Source organism: Lygodium microphyllum, chromosome 4 (assembly GCF_053477565.2).
Source record: "Lygodium microphyllum isolate KBCC chromosome 4, Lygodium_microphyllum_v1.1.10, whole genome shotgun sequence".
NCBI lineage: Eukaryota > Viridiplantae > Streptophyta > Polypodiopsida > Schizaeales > Lygodiaceae > Lygodium > Lygodium microphyllum.
The window spans coordinates 108,457,570-108,475,380 of NC_141138.1; the positions used below are offsets into that span (position 1 = coordinate 108,457,570).

At 43.3% G+C, this 17,811-nt stretch overlaps 1 protein-coding gene across 5 annotated transcripts in view; it reads right to left on the reverse strand.

Annotated features, from left to right (window-relative positions):
* The window catches only part of PDE318 (P-loop containing nucleoside triphosphate hydrolases superfamily protein), a 119,455-nt gene that overhangs the window by 42,868 nt on the left and 58,776 nt on the right, over nt 1-17,811 (reverse strand). For all 5 annotated transcript variants that reach the window (XM_087676394.1, XM_087676393.1, XM_087676392.1 and 2 more), the window contains 5 exons: nt 8,648-8,761; nt 8,410-8,484; nt 8,289-8,325; nt 8,081-8,193; nt 1,775-1,969 (listed from right to left, as the gene is read on the reverse strand). In XM_087676394.1, coding sequence (XP_087532520.1) covers nt 1,775-1,969; nt 8,081-8,193; nt 8,289-8,325; nt 8,410-8,484; nt 8,648-8,761 — 534 coding nt within the window. The remainder of the gene's footprint in view (nt 1-1,774; nt 1,970-8,080; nt 8,194-8,288; nt 8,326-8,409; nt 8,485-8,647; nt 8,762-17,811) is intronic.

Here is a 17,811-nt window from a genome sequence, read left to right on the forward strand (position 1 = left end):
AGGACGACGCGCAAGGTGTTTGACTGGGGGGCACTCGCGAAATGCACCAGTGTCTAACCAGAGGTTTTGGAATGATGAGATCAAAAGAGCGTTGATACCTTCTAATTTCTCTCAAGGCCACTGTACCTGGCTTCCACTTACGTTTCTTGTGGGGATGCTGAGGAGGACTCTTGTGAGGGCGACTTGAGGAAGGTGGATTAGGTTGAGAAGGGGGTGCATCTGAGCTAGTAGATGCTCCAAGGGGCTAAACGCGCGTCACTACGGAGAACTACCAAGTTAGCTGCTGTGATACCAAGGGAGATGTTGCTGCGGAGACGGAGGGAGCAACGATTGCTAGTGTTATCCCATCTCCACAGATGCAAGCAACTCCTGCTGAACTTGCAGAGGAGAAGCAATCAACAAAGCAAACAAACGTACAGCATAGGATGGAGGCACAAGAGCAGGTCGACTAGGGAGGTCATTTCGTGCGTGAGGCAGAGGACGGAGCCTCCACAACACGTCAATGATCGTTGACGCACAGGGCAGAGCCTGGTGGGACACAGACACGATGGCATAGACACAATCAGACAATCACAAGCAAGGCAAGCGTGAGCAAGCAAGTGCGAGCGGGGCAGTGGGCAGACGCGAGCGGGGTGAAGCACAAGTGGGGCAATCGTGCGGAGCTGCGAGCGGAGCGCAAGCAATGCGGGTGTGACACAAGCGGGCCAGTCGGAGCGTGAAGAATGATCTAATCTACATCCTACACACCAAAATTTAACAACATATAGTAGCAAAGATTTAGATAAGAAGTCATTAGCAGGAAAGGCTCCATCGAGGAGGTAATAAATCAACCTTGTTGATAAGCTTTCGTATCATACCTATAGAGAATATCTCCTGGAAAGCAATGACTTACATCCTTCAAAAAGTAAAAAGATTGCTCTGTAGTTGCCTTTCTCATCTTAAAAGGTTTTTTGTTCCAATAAAAGAAAATTCTATTATTAACACCTTGGAGAACATCCCCCTCAATCTTCAAATAAAATACAAAGTACAATGAGCTCAAGTGTAGCTAAGTACATCACAAATACAATGGTTGTGTGAACAAACACACCAGTGGGCTATAATGCGAGACCATCTAAGGAGTGGTATAGAAAAGGGTGCTTGAGTCCCCATATTTGCAGTTAGGCCTCTCTCCTCCTCCTCACCCTCTCAGAGCTGCCCTCTATCCTCTCCTACCTCCCATGGGAAGTGTGGATGATCTCTTTCCAAATCATCGAAAGAGTCTCCACACGGGACAGACAATGTGTATAACACCCTGCTCGAACATCAAATTACATGCACGAATACTAGGCTGATAGCTAACTTCAATTTTCAGTCATATAGAGGCTCACATTAAATGATGGCCCTTTTTGTATTACAGTTGGCTTCCCTAATCTACATTAGAAACTGAAAGTTTGCTATAGCCATAATGGTGTTGAACACTTAACAAATTTTCAAAATGGTTAGTAATGTGGAGAGGAAAGAGTAAGAAACTTTGGGTGGGTTTCTTACATATTCCTGATCTAAGTCCTTGTGACAGGTCACACAGTTCTATGTTCTACTTTCAATGTGACCAAATGTTGATTATCACCATAAACTGCAGAAAACCACCAGACAAAGTTGTTGAACCTTCTTGGATACATAACCAGAATCACAGTTAATAACACTGCCCATGCCCAAACCAGTACATCAAATTCACCCAACAATGTCATGCTTCAACAGTTTAACACATCAGAGGCTAGAAAGACAGCAGAAGTACCTCTTGGATACCCATACCAGTTTGTACAGAAACATGCATTGCACCTTCAGGCCCAAACAATTCATAGTATTCCTCAGTGTCTGAAGACAATTCAAAATCTTCACGTGATATTTCAGGTAGAAGATCCGCTTTAGATACCACGTCTAGCCAAGGTCTTCCCATGAACCTTTCTTTGATCTCTTGGTATAATTTGAACTGCAGGAAAAACTGATTTTCTAAGTAGTTTGATGTATAAAAGAACTAATACAGCATGAGTATGTAATTTGTAACTTCAGAACTTCGTGAATGTGGCTTACCTGATTTTGTATTTATAAAATAGAAAAATGTAACATCTAGAATGTGTCATTATTATAAATTATAGGCACTTAGTCCACCTCAGTTATGAGAAACAGAAAGGACAGAAATGGAAATGGAAATGGAAATGGAAGCTGCAAAAATTTGAAGTTTTGGGAAGCTTCCAGTAACTGTAGGAATGAGAAAGGAAGAAACAGAAATAGGAGCCTCAATGTAAATGGAAATAATGAAATAGCAAAAAATAGAGTTTCAGGGAATTTCCAGTCACTATGCAAGTCAACGATCCACTACTATTTATTTTTTGCAAGTAAAGGTGTGGCTGATTCTATTATTCCGAGAAAAAATTTGCATCGTACAAGTGCTCAACAGTCTAGCTGGCTCATACATACAAGGCTCTCAAGGCGGTCTTGGGAAGATGGAGGATAGAAGCCATTTGGTTTTAGGGAAAAAGGGAGGGAAGAGATGATGGGGGATGCAGCACCACTGAGGGCTGCCATCCTATAACATGAAAAACAGGCCTGCCACCCCAGGTCTGAATGAACTACTGCCAAAGCTCCTGTCAGTGATGGGGGATGCATCACCACTGAGGGATAATATGAAAAACAGGCCTGCCATCCCAGGTCTGAATGAACTACTGCCAAAGCTCCTGTCAGTGCCAAGAGTCACCCTGTAGGTGCTCCCAGCGGCCACAGAGTGAGTGGCATTGATCCATGACTAGTTTACACCAAGCAACAACACGCATTATACACCTTCCCTTGCATACCAGAGCTTTCCCAAAGGAAGTAAATTACATGTTTACAAAGTCTTGGAGCTGATTCATGCTGATAACTGTGGATCAATGAAGATAGCATCACTGAATATAAATGGGCATCTTTACTTGTGGATAATTGTTTTGGAAAAATATAGAATTTATTTTGCAAATATAAGTCAGATGCTTAAGTGAAATTCTATGCCATAGAAATGCCAACAGGGTTCACCCGTGTGAAAAGGGAAGGAATTTGTGAACTCTAGTTGTTTAGATTTGTACAATGGGGGTGGAAGCAGAAGACACTGTCCCCTGGATTGGGGGTTGAGAAGAGCATGACGTTTTGGGAAATGGCCAAGGCCATGCTTCACAGCAGAGGTGTGATGCAGAGGTAGCATCAATGTAGGTCGTAAATAGTTTTTCCACTACTACATTAGCAATGGAGGGCCACACACTAGAAATTCTTTTACAAGTATACCTGCACTCGCAAATTCACGATTGTTGATTATCATTGTAATGTACCATCATATTATGGCAAAGTGGTAGCAGATGCAAAACCCAAAGGCATCTCTCTCCAAGAGATTATCAAACTCTAGAATAAATCCTATCATCTAGAGCTGAGGCAGATTGTGAAAAATAGGTCTGCCATATAGACTTCAAGGTGCAGATGTGTTTCACCTTTCCCTAGGGTCTTCCTGGAAGAAACTATCGAAGTGGTGAAAAGTTATTGATATTCATTGCTGCCCTTTAAAATTTCAATATGGATTGTAGCACTTGATGAGTTGTGTTTAGTTAGGATTTCACTTCTATACTTGGGTGTGATTCTCATCTTTGGACTATCTGAAAATCTTGAAAGTATGATCTTTGGTGACAATTCCTTTGATCCCTCTACCTTTTTTAGGAGATCTTTGCATGTGATAAGCTATGTGTGGACATTTTGTTGATTTTTCTACAACACAGGTTTAAACCAGAGGTGTGGCCAAGAGGGTTGTCTTTATAGATACACGTCTACTATATTACTGTAGTTTCCAGAGAGCAGTTTGCTTTGTATAGAGCACCTATCCTTATGGCTATGCCCATGGAGTTGATAGGTATTTGGCATAAGAGGTATGGACTCTCATCTCTTTCCAACTTATCAAGACTTGATGAATGGAGTACGGTTTTAGGTTTGCTAAAACAGAACTTCAGGGTTCTCTATACTTTTCCTTCCTAATTGATGAGTATACCAAAAAGTCCAGGTTGTATGCTTGCAAGTTGGACTACCAATTCTGGTCATGGCAGTTGCTCTAGTGCCAAATGGACATCATCAAACCCACTCATACATCATCACAGATGATACCTCTGAGGAGGCTAGTGAGGCATTTGTCTACAGTCCTTCAATCGTACATTTTCAGATACTTAGGTGCGATGAATATGTCTGTGTGCCAGTAAACAAGACGAGAATATTATTAGACCCCAAGTCTCCATATGTTGAAGGCCTATGGAATTTGGAATCTGCAGTCACATTCAATTGATGTCAGCAAAAGATGTGACCTTTAGATGAGTTGCCTTCCTCTTTAGATGAGGTGGCTCAATCTACTCCATCTAAATCTCCCTTTCTTCACAAGAAACAATGCTGTCACTTTGCTAGACAATGATGACCCCCCAACCCCAAGCTGACCATGGCCAACTCCCACTTTCCTGGCTTTTCCATCACCAGTACTAGCACCTCTTGACAGCTGCTTTGAGAGATTCTGGCATCACTGAATTCTTCCACCATCTGAGGAGCATCTGAGGGACCCTGATGCTCACAAAGAGTTGCAGCTCTCCAAAATCAAGTATCATCTTTGTTTGCACTATATGCTTCTGCTGATGCTCTTGTTCCTTCTACTTTTTAGGAGGCTATGTTTGTGGATATAGACTACAGGGACCACACATTGGTCTTGTTGGAGAGACACTCCTCTAGAAAAACAGGATAATCTACAGGTAGAGTACCAAGCCTTCTATAATGCTACTTTGGAGATCCTCTCTGTGAGACAGCTATTAGATGCATGGGTATCTGTAGCAACAGTCTACTATTCTGTACAATAACAGTTGAAGTGCCATTGGATTGAAAATGAATGCAATAAAGCAAACAGTGATTTCTCTAGAGAATATCCCCACCTAGGACAATGTGGCTGATGTCTTCACCAAGGCTTTACCTTGGAGCAACGTTGATAAGCTACTTTGCATAAGTTACAGTTGAAACCCCACTGCTTAGACGGGCAGTTCCAGCCACACCAGTTTTAATCTCTTCCAGCCTATTTTTGGTGTCCATTTTGTTTCAAGAATGTCACTAAAAGGGGATATGGAGATATTAATGTCCAGCTCGAGCCCATTTTAGTACTTTGGAGCATTTCAGTCTCGCACATTGCCACCATGATGCAAAAGGCATATTAAGATTATTAAACTTGCTACATGAGAGTTTCAGCTACAGGTGTCCAGCATGGCCTTTACCAACTCCCCTATTATCATATTGTTGTTGATCAAGGACAATCTTCTTTCTACCAAACACTTGGACCTGTGGCTATGCCTAGGGAGTTGACAAAAGTGTGGCATTAGACGTATGGACACTTGTCTTTTTCAAGCTTACAAAGACCCGAGCAAAGTCCAGGAGGGCAAACAAAAATAAACATTTTTCCCAAGAAGGCTACAATAGAGTTGCATGCATTTTTTATCTTACTTGTACAGATTTGCATGGGGAACAGAGGAAGTCTTCAGTCTAAGGTTCTCTATGTTTTCTACTCCTAGTTGATGATTATACCAAGTTCAACCATACAGTTGTTCAATTTTGTTTATTGCCACCTCTCGTCAATGTGGATTGGGCATGCATGACAGGTCCATTTGGAGGAAAATCCAAGAACTCATCAGGCCTGTTGAACTAGTTTCTCCACTTGACCCAAAGCTCAAAATGCTTGATTGGAGCCGGCAGCAAGATTTTCCCACTAGTAGACATTTACCTCTAAGAACAATATCTGCAAAAGTGTTTTCAATAGTAATATTATTCCTTCTGCATGGACAAGGATCATGTTAGTACCTCGTGACATCTACCAAAGCCCTTAAAATGGTGGAGAGAAATCCTAAAGAGCAGATGAAAAAGGAAGCTCTCTCTCAAATCAAGATTATTCTTATTGAGATGCTCGATGGACACACTGCCTTTTTGGGCCACTTCTTTCCAAGAAAGGCACTGCAAGTTCTTCTTGTAGATATTACATTGTGCCCATGGAAACAATCCCTCACATGTTATGGTCTTGCCCTTCAATCAATCACCTTTTTTCTTTCAAGAAAAAAAGATTCTGTTCATAACACCTCGGAAAGAAACCTAGATAAACTGCAAAGTACAATAAGTCCTATGAAGGACTGCTAAGTAAAATACAAAGTACAAATGGTCGTGAAGGACTGCTAAGTACATCATAAATACAACAGTTGAATGAACCACCAATCTGGTGGGTTGTAATGCTAGACCTTGTGAGGCGCTAATAAAAGAAAGTAACAGTCCAATGTCCACAAAAAAGCATCTCCTTCTTATCCTCTCAAAGTTTCCCTAAAGTCGCTCCCATCACCTATGACGAGTATGAATTACCTTGATCCCAATCCTAGAGAGAGTCTCTACAATGGAAACACCCTGAAGGTCAATGTCATGACCACACCTCACTATCCAGATGAACCAAGCAATGATGCTAACAATCAACTCTCATCTGTGACACACTGAATTGAGATCTAGCTCAAATGCTTACCAACAATAGTAGAGTGGCTCCCCTGAACATCCTAATAACCACATGTTGTGCATCTATCCATCACCCAAGCTACTGCTCCACAGGTGGCTACCATAGTAAAGACCATCCCAAGGGCTTTCCTCAGCCCCTGGGCCCTGGAACAATCCTATAAACAATGCCTCTGAACCTTCTGGAGAGATTGGTGGCATACTTCAAAACTAGATTCCCTTCCCACAATTTTGGCAAAAAGCTTCTAGATGTTTGGAACCATGCCTCCTGCTCTGAGGACCCCTTTGTACTTTTTTGCCTGGGCAGTTTTTGGGCACTTTGGAACATTTGAAAATCCAGAAACATGTGGTCTTTAGGGACACTTCTATGATATACTCGCTTTCATTAGGAAATCTCTATAATAGTTCTGTGTAAGACTGCGTTAAATTCCATTTTCATTTGAATCTAGTTATAACTACTGGTTTCACCAGAAAAAGTGTGTTTCATTGAGCTTGCAATGTCCTTCAACCATTGCGAGACCTTTAACTTTATGATCGGTATATGCAAAAAAGCAGTTTATTCACATCACTATTCCTTAATCATAGGTAAAGGATCATGCTAGTGCACTCTTGTATCTGGCAAAGGAAGTGAGCATATGGAAAAGTAATTTTCATCTCAACTCAAGTATATGTGTATGAAGATGTGTAGTGGGTGTGCTGACCTCTAAGGCACTTCTTGCTGTGAGACAATTGCAAGTTCTGCTTACATATGCTGCACTATACCTGTGAAAACAACCCCTCACGTCAAATAGTTTTGCCCTTCAGTTATTGCTTACTGGATAGAGAGCTGGAATATTTGAGAGCTCAATTCCGTTCTCATAGTCTCAGCAAAAACTTTTGGATTTTGGAATCTTATATCTTGCTTTGAGGAGATTTTCAGAGTCTTTTGCTTGAGGTTTTGGGCACTTGGGACCATTTGGAAATCTCAGCAGAAACTCAGAATAACAATTAATGGGATCACCAAGCCAGATCGAAAAAAGTTAAAGCCCATTGAAAAGTCCAGGACAACAAGATCAGAGAACTTAAACAACAGAAGGGTACATGAGAAAGTGACTTCAGAAAAAGAGTATCTAGCTCTGTCAGGTAAATGGACCCTTAAACGTCCTTCCTACTTTCAACATATACACCAATAATGGCAAAATGGGTCCTGAAATGAGCCTTCTATTTGAACTGTCAGTTAGCAACAAACTATGTAGCTGACTGAGACCAGCAGCTCCTGAATCTTCCAGTTTTCAGACTACTGTACCATTCACTGTCAGTTGACATAGTTACGAAGCCATGCAAGAAGCAAAAGCATTCAAACATACACAATGTATTATCTTTTAATTATAGAATTGTGTTTCAAGGATACAAATGTTGATGGTAAGAGCACCATTAGAAACCTTACGAATTAGAAGAGGCCTACCTGTATCTGAATAGAGCAAACAAAGCACATAAATTTAATGATACCAACAAACAAAACATTTCAAAAGAAAATTAACCATACCTGATCAGAAACTCTAACCCCACATTCTCCTGTTAGATCATGCACATAGAGCACCGCAGTTGGCAAATATGACAAAGCAGCCAAAGTTAGCTTCTCCATGTTGTTTCTTTCATCTGATATTACACAGCACAAGAGTAAGTCATTTGAGCTTACTGTATAGTTGGGAGATGAAAATGGAATATTCTTTTCAATTCTAGTCAATGTGTACCATCAAGCCGTCTAAGCAATCCAGGAGTATCGGTGACCTACAAGAATTTGAGAACTTCTCATCACTTTGGACTAAAACTTGAGATCCTAGATTTTACAGAGGAAAAAGCGTAAAATGACACCTGATAAACAACACCCGCATGGAGAAAGATATGCCCCATCGATATACCTCGTGTAGTGAAAGGATAATTACAGATCTGTAAGTTAAAATGCTACCATTAGAGATTGTGAAAATAGAGAGTGAAACATTGGGATACACTAAAACACTAAGATTACTAAATGAATCATGTATCAGATAGAATTCCAATCATCAATGAGGCCTCAACAAAAGAGCATCATTGAAGTCAAATACGACTGTACCTCTGGTTTTCCAGTAGACAAAACCCGTACCAAAGAGCTTTTTCCAACATTTGGGGCTCCCACCAAGCATAAAGTAGGAGTTGCAATGTCAAGCACTGGCATAGCACGTAGTGTCTGTACAGCAAAAGATCTATGTAAATATGAACATGTAATGCATACACAAAATCATCATAAATGTGTCCCTAACCATATCATGGAGAAAATCCATATTTGGTATACAGACCATCTCCATCATCATTGTAGTACAACTTTAACTTACCTTTCTTGAACATATCACAGCCAAAAACTGGGCAATCTACCTTCAGACATGGGAGGAGCCCTTGATTCTCTTTTATCAAGCCCCAATCTTATTGCAAGCACTTCTTACCACTATTAGACAACAGTTTCATTGGGAGTCCAATATACATGTGAAAAGAATCAACCTGGCAAGATGCACTTCTCACCAAAGCACACAAGATTTTGACTCGTGTGTACTGTGCATACAAGGGTGATATGAATTTCTAATGTTTGCAGCAAATGGTAAAGATGATCATGAGCACTTAGCACTTTCGCACCAGGCAGTTGGAGATCAATGGTTAGAAAAGTATGGAAAGATGAAGGTGCTCATCTTACATCATATAAGGAAGACATAGAAGGAGGCCTTCTGTAATTCCTTCTAAAAGAGGGGATGCCATTTCACTTCTATGATAGTTTCTAGTTGTGAGGACAGCCATTTTTCAGGTTTTTCTGGTTCCCAACATACCTCAGGTGTAGGGAGTAATGATAGTGGCTCTTTTATGGTTGGAGTGGGTTCTTCATTGGTTACCACCCCAATCAATCTTAGATCTTCCGTTGAGAGTCCAATCTCCTTGAGTTGTAGCACCTGCTCTTTGTTTGTCATACTATACTCCAATTGGGGAACTCCTATTTTCAGACTATGCTTGAGCGCTTGCCAAGAAATTTGCATATTCTTCTTAAAATTTTCTATTGTGTTCTCTTCAAATGGTTTCCATACATGAAGCAACCTGCTGGTGAAGCTTTGCTACTAAGCTCACATCACTTCTTTTATCTCTCTAGCCTTCTCAACCGCCAACTTCTTTTCACACTTAGTTTGAGCTAAGCAGGTGGCTAGGTTTCACAAGGCATCAATATTTCTCTCCTCCCATTGATTTATCTTTTCCTTTGCTTACTCTACCCTTTTGTTTTGCCACTTTGTGAGGACTTCTAGCACGGTTTTCTATTCCCTCTAGGTTTGGCTCATGATTTTTCTTTGCTGCATTTCATAGTCTAGTTGCTTTTGGAGTTGAGTGCCATTATGCATGGTCTTTTCTATTTCATTCTCCAACTCCACGAGTAACGGGTGGAAAGAGAAGAACAACCACCTTGAAGATGCTCAAGCTCTATGTCAAAAAATAAGGATAGAAAATAACCCTATGGTCATGGGAAAGCTAGAGTGTCGGATAGGATTCCATAAAAGAAAAACCCTTGATCTTGACTCTTGAGTTTCAAGAACTTGAAGACAAGGATAGCTTTCCTCTCTAAGAGAAGGATTCGCCTACCTCAAACCAGCCCAAGTTGCACACCGTTGTGAGAGTACGCCAAAGATTATGGAGGCCCACATGGCAGACAATTGGTTAGTTTACAGAGATGGATGGTCATCACAAAGAGCATGCATAATGATGCACAGCCTATGAGAAATGTCTATGATTAACACTATGGAGGAGTTTCTAAGGACAAATGTGGGCTTGTTTAAGCCTTAAGGAGACCTTAGAGGCAGAAACATCATAATGTTTATGTTAAGAAATGACTAAGCAACAAGAGAGACAATAGGGTTTGCAAGGAAAAACACAAAATGTATACACCAAACACTGAGAAGAGAAGAGAAGAAAAACTCAGATGAATGAATGAAATAATCAAGTGAATCTGATACAAGGGTGCCATAGCACAAAAGATGCCCTAGAGTAGGGAGACTGCCGAAGAAGCCTTTGAATCTACAAAGGCAGGGATGATGAGGTGTCACCTGGAGCAAGGAGACTACTGTTGAAGAAGAGCCTCTAAATTCGCAACGCAGGGATGATGTGACTAGTGATGTCTCGAGCAGGAAGATTGCCATAGAAAGGTGAGGTGTTGAGCTAAAACATGTTTTACAGCTGATTAGCACTTTTAAGCAGCCCCAAAACATGCTTAATTAATGAAAAACGCAAATTTGGTGCACAATTCAAGACAATTTCAGTGATCCCCCAAAACCCTAAATTTTTTAGGGCAGCCTTCAACATCTATAAATAGACAGACTGCCCACCATTAAGCCTCATCCTTTTGTGCAGGTTTCTCAATCTACCATGCAGATTTCAACCATCATCCACCTACCATCTTCTTTCTAGCCATCACTGTTGACTATAGCCCATCACTATCCAACCCTAGGCGACTACCACTAGGCGACTACTGCAATACTTGCCATCTCTCCCACTAGGCGACTACTGCAATACTTGCATTTTGGTTGTCCAGCAAGCAATCTACATCAACAAACACCTCTCCTATTGTCACCTCAATTCCCTAACACACTGGTGATCAACGTTTGGTATTTCCTACACTCCGATACTCCAATTGGTGGTCACAACACTTGGGATTTGTCTTCGGTGGACGTCACTCTCCGATACTGCATTTCTTTGCCTTTGGACATTCTATACACTCTTACATTCATTTACAGCATTCACTCACTTCCGAATTTCTTCTCTTTGTGTTTATCTCTGTGTTTGAGTTTTCAACTTTTGCATTTTACATTTTGCATTTAGGGTTTGAGTTTTACTTGTCTCTGTCTAAGTCTGTGTTTCAGTCTTGATCGTACATGTGTTTCCTTAGCACAAAACCTAGCATATCTTCACATGGTATTAGAGATAGTGCTCTTCTAAAGAGTATCCTACGGTGATTGTGGAGGCTAGTCTTTGTGTGAGACTCACATGCAACTCAATTCTAACTCATAATCTCTCAGACACCTTCTTCGGATCCTACGATGCCCTATCAAACCTTGTCAGAGTGCAGCGGTGCGGAAGCGTAGGACTGAGAGAGAGAGAGAGCGTAGAGAGAGAAGAGAGAGAAAGAGACAGTGGAAGATGAAGATCTGCTGTATAAAGTGTGCTGAATACAAAGATATGCAGATATATACACGGGCGCAGTGCGCTGGACTGCGTCTCTCCACCTCGACGATGCAACCTGCTGTTCACCTCGAAGTCCGCTGCAGTCTGCACTGTCTCCTATCTGAAATCTGCGAACAGAGACGGAATCTGCGCGTGCCACCGGTCTGTAATCTGCGAGCAGAGAAGTGTGGGAGACTGCTGAAGTCCTTGGCAATTTAATAGCCACGAAAACTGGGCGAAAACAGGGCAGTCGGCTGCAGCCGACTGGATTGCAAGCAGTCCGACTGTGCAGCAACTGCACAGTCCGACTGGACTGTGCAGTCCCGTACCCGTACAGGTGCTGATCTCTAACACCCCCTCTCAGAGCCTGGGTGGGGCAGAAGCCTGAGGGATCTGGAATGTCTCCGAAGTAGAGCCTGGGGAAGTGCCTTCGTAAACAAATCTGCAAGATTGTCCTCCGTCTTGCAGTACTCCACAGTGATGGTCTCATCCAGAAGCTTTTCTCTGATGAAGTGGTACTGGATCTCTATGTGCTTCGTCCGGGCATGAAAAACAGGATTCCGTGCCAAGGCAATGCAACTCTCATTGTCACATTGCAGCAAAGTAGGACGAGTCTGGGGGCACCCAAGCTCCTCCAACAATCTCCAAAGCCACACAGCCTCACATGTGGTGGAAGACGCGACCCGATACTCTGCCTCAGAGACGAAAGGGCTACCGTGGGCTGCTTCTTGCTACTCCATGAGATAACACTTGCACCCAAGGTAAAACAATAACCTGTAGTAGACCGCCTGTGATCCACATCACCGGCCCAATCCGAGTCGCTCCAACCTACAAGGACAAGATCTGAACCATCTGTCCCTGCGGGATAATGAATCCCTAAATCAGATGTCCCCCTCAAATACCGAAGTATCCTCTGAGCAGCCTGCCAATGCACCGTCTTAGGTTCACTCATGAACCCTGCCAAGAGCCCAACAGCAAAACAAAGATCAACCCGAGTGTTGAGAAGCCAAATCAAGGATCCAATCAACTGACAATAGCGGGAAGCATCCACCATAGGAGAAGCTGAATGGGAAGTGGCCTTCCAGTTCAGATCCATAGGAGTAGAAAGGGTCGGACAATCCTCCATCGCAAAAGACACCAAGAGCTCCTGTACATATCTCTGCTGAGAGATGAAGATCCCCCTCTGAGACTGATAAATCTCATGGCCCAAAAAGAAATGGACTAGACCCAAGTCCGTCATCTCGAACGTCCAATGTAAAGCTGACTTCGTCTCTTGGACCTGCTGTGCATGATCACCTGTGACAATCAAATCATCAACATACAACACAAAAAGCACACAACCATCCTTGGAAGTGTGAACATAAAGCTGCGGATCGGCCTTAGAACGCCGATATCCCAACTGAGACTGAAGAAACAAATCAATCTTCTCGTTCCATGCACGCGGAGCCTGCTTGAGGCCATACAAGGCCTTCTTCAACCTGTAGACTTTCCCATCTGAGGATCCAAAGCCAGGAGGCTGCTCAACATATATCTCCTCCTTCAAATCATCATTGAGGAAGGCCGACTTCACATTCAACTGATAAACAGGCCATCTCCTATGGCTAGCCAAAGCCAGAACAGCTCTAATGGTCGCCATACAAGCTGTGGGGGCAAAAGTATCATGACAATCAATCCCTAGGCGCTATGCAAAACCTTTAGCAACAAGGCGAGCCTGGTGCTTATCCAAAGAACCATCGCTAAGGTATTTGGTCTTGAAGACCCACTTGACGCCAATCACCTTCTTATTCGGGGGGCGGGGCACGAGTGACCAAGTGCCATTCCTCTCAATAGCCTCCAACTCGGCTTCCATAGCTTTCTTCCATGGTGCGGACTGTAAAGCCTCCTTCACGGAGGTGATCTCTCGATCCTGCATAACACAGGTCATCAAACAATAGTTAGAGCAAACAAGCTCCATAGAATGTGCCTGGTGCCGCCGTGACCGCCGCGGACCATCCTGCGGTCCCCACTCCTCAGGAACCCCCTCAATCCCTGAATCACGGAGTGTGTCACGGGCCCATCGAGGAGGAGGCCGAACCTCCCCTCGTCTCTCTCCATCAGCTGAAGACTCTGGAATATCCACCGGTGGTAACTCCTCAGGGGTGACCGGTGGAACAGTAGACTCTGTATCAGAAACAGAATCATAATCAAAAGGCACGGGCTCCAATGGAACTGTAGCAAGAGCCCAACTCTCCCCTGAATCTCCAAGAACAGGATGCTCCTCACCCGGTGATATAGCCGGAACCTCCACAAACCGCACATCTCGACTAGTGTACACATCCTGCTTGACGGGATCATACAATCGATAGCCTTGGGACTGGAAGCTATAGCCAATAAATACCTGTCTTCGGGAAGCTGCTTCAAATTTATCCCAAGGCTCACTTCAAATTTATCACAGTTAGCCTTGGGAATGTGAACATAGGCATCACACCCAAAGACCCTAAAGTAAGAAACATCGGCCTTTGTCCCAATGTAAGCCTCAAAAGGGGTCATCCCTTCAACGGCCGAAGTGGGGGATCGATTAAGGATGTGGACGGCAGTAGCCACAACCTCAGCCCACAGAATCTGAGGGGTCTGTCGGTGCTCCATCATGGTGCGCGCCATCTCGATCACACTGCGGTTTTTCCGTTCAAGAATGCCATTTTCTTGAGGAGTGTTGGTATTGGCAAACTCCTGGTGAATACCTTTATCTGCACAAAACGGAGCAAACTCATTAGAAACAAATTCACCACCCTTGTCGGATCGCAAGGTCTTCAATTTCCGGCCTGATCGGTTCTCCTCAAAGAGAAGCCAATCCTTGAAGTGGGAGAAAGCTTCTGACTTCAATGCTAAGAAATAGGTCCATGTCATCCTACTATAGTCATCTACGATCAACATGAAGTAGAGCTCCCACGCAAGGACTCATTCCTCATAGGGCCACATAGATCCGTAGATACAAGCTCCATCGGTGAAGTAGACCACCGCGAAGTTGTGTGGGGAATGGCATCCCTATGCTGCTTCCCACGAATGCAGGAGACACATGGCTGCTGGCTCACCACTATATCCGGCAACCCTCGAACAAGCTGTACACGTGACACCCTCCGAAAATATTCATAGTTGAGGTGACCAAACCGAGCATGCCATAACTCTGACTGTGACTGAAAGGTAAGAAGAAGAGTAGAGAGGGCGGTGGAAGACTTCAATTTATAGATGCCGTTCTCCTCATATCCGGATGATAGAACCTTCCTTGACCCACGATCAAGGACTCGCACCGTAGTACTGTCAAACTCCACTAAAAGTCCAAGGGAGCAAATCTTATGAACTGACAGGAGATGATACCCTAAACCTGGTACATGCAAGACCTCTGAGGTATAGGTACCACCACGTCCATCTGGAATAAGCTGCATCTTACCCCGTCCTGCAATAGATACTGAAGAGCTATCTCCAATGAGAATCTGCCCACGCAAGGATCGCAACTGGGCAACACAATCTGATGAAGGAGTCATGTGCCGGGAGGCACCACTATGAATGATTCACCCACATGCAAAGCCCTTATTTGGGTGCTCCAAACTTTCTATAAATAAGCATGCAACCTATCACTCTCCCCTAATCTCGTTTTTGTAAGTTTTAGGAGTCATATCTCTAATGTCGCATCCCATTCGCAGAGAACATTGTAGTAAGAGCTTCCAACAGCCACCTCCTATCATCTCACATCTCATTCCCACCTTTCTCGCGCATTTGCAATTGTCGCTATGTTTTAGAGTTGTCATCTACAATTGGTTGCTGTCACCATCAACTCGCAGCTCTGGCACCATGATCTTCTCTCTCCTCTAAATGCTGCGTTTGCAGTTTCTAACTACCGCCCTAACATTCTCTCACCTCTATCTAATGCGTTTGCACCTAACAACTATTGTTTAGATTTTCTCTCTCCTCAAGTACTTGCGTTTTCAGACTTTCTCTCTCCTACATTACCCTCTACATCAGATCCAGCCTTCCTTGACTACGTTTGCTCGTGTTCGACACTCAAGGACTGTCTTTGCCATGATTCTTGACCCCTTCAAAGTATAACACACTCTATAGCTCATAACCTCTACCTTGATCCCAAAGATACGAGAGTTCAAGGTTTGGTATTCACTGCATAGTGTTTTTGTTGCATGAGCACTGGACCTACCAAGTCTTACAAAGGCAGATGGAATCAATGAACTTTTTTTTTTTTGAAATATTTTGAAAATACATAAGTAATATAGGGCAGCGGCCGATTAAGTGACAGATAGGAAAAGATAAAGAGACTTTTAAACCCAAGTCAAGCACAAAACTAGCAGACCAATCCCTCGCACTAACTAGGATAAGTGTCTAAGGATGAGAACAGCTGTGTGTATGTGTCAATCATGTGATGAATATGTGAAAAGGCAAAAAAGAGGATGGTGGGCTTAGCAAGACAAGCAAAACAAGCAAGCAAGCAAGGGTAGGGAAACTACCGTTAGGAGAACTGCCACGTATTATGGTGGATCCTAGAGTCGACCACTCCAAGAGACCGAAAAGGGATAAATATGCACAGATGCATGTTTACATGAACAGAATGCCAATGCATGGGGTAATGCAAAAGGGACACGCAAGATATCATGCTCATGCAATATGCTATGCAACGGTGCCACTGGGACAATGCCCTCGCAAGGGAATTGTTCACTTGTCTAAGTGCCCTTTTACAATCAGGTCATCCTGACGGTATGGATGAAGTTACAAATGCCCATAATACAAGATAAAAGAATAAGTGAACGTAATGTCTAGAAACTGTAAGCATCATCACTGTCACGATCAAGAGTAGAAGCCGCCCCCTCTAAAAATAAAAGGGAAAGCAAGAGGAAAGCACCCTCTCCCCGTCAAGCTGAAGAAGTAGAAAAGGGTGTATCCAAGTCGATCCTGGGTAGCAGCTACTGAAGAACCGGCCGGTTGACCGCTTTGGTCAAGATATCTGCAAAATTATCTGATGAAGACACAAACTCTAGGCGAATAGTACCTAGCTATACCTGCTCTCTGGAAAAGTGGAAGTGGACTCCTACATGCCATGTCCGTGGTGTGATGATCACATTGCCTGCAAGGGCAATGGCACTCTGGTTGTCGTAGTAGACAACTGTGGGAGTCACATGGAAAATGAAGCGCCGCCAGTAAACTCCTCAAATAGATGGCCTCGGTGGTACCATCGAAGAGAGCCCGGTACTTAGCCTCGACCGTGGAAACCGCCACCGTCTCTTGCTTACGGCTGGACCAAGAAATGGGAGCCGTGCCCAAGGTAAAAAGGTAGCCGCCATGGAAACGCCGGCTGTCAGAATCTCCTCCCCAATCAGAATCAGTGCACCCCTGCAAACATAAACCAGAACCATATATCAAGCCATAAGAAAAAGTACACTGCAAATAACGAAACACACGAAGACATGTAATCCAATGTGACATCCTAGGTGCTGTGAAATATTGACTGAGTATGCTAATTGAGTAAGCTTAATCTGGCCTAGTGTGAATTAACCAAAGAATTTTGCCTACAATAGAGCGATAGGTATATTTAGTGAAGGACTGTCCTAGGGTATCCTTGGACAAGTGGACAATAGGATCAAGAGGCATGGCCATTGGCCATGTCTAATCCGTAGTGTACTGTTCCATGAGCTGAAGTGTGTACTTCTGCTATGACACAAAAAAACAACCCCCAGAACGAACTACCTCCATCCCCAAAAAACAGGACAACAAACCAAGGTTTGTCATTTCAAATGTAGCTTTAAGCTTAGCCTGAATTTCCACTATGGCAGCAGAATCTAAACATGTGATGAGTAAGTCTTCAACATATAGCAAGATATAGCTAACCCCCTCTACAGTAGATCAAACATATAAGTTCTGGTTGTAAGGGATAGAAAGGTATCCATGAGTCTGTAAGAACTCATCTATCCTATGGAACCAAGACCGTGGCGCCTGCTTCAGCCCATAAAGAGCTTTATGCAAGCGGAATACCTTATTTCTCGCGTTTCCAAAAGGAAAACGCCCGATGGT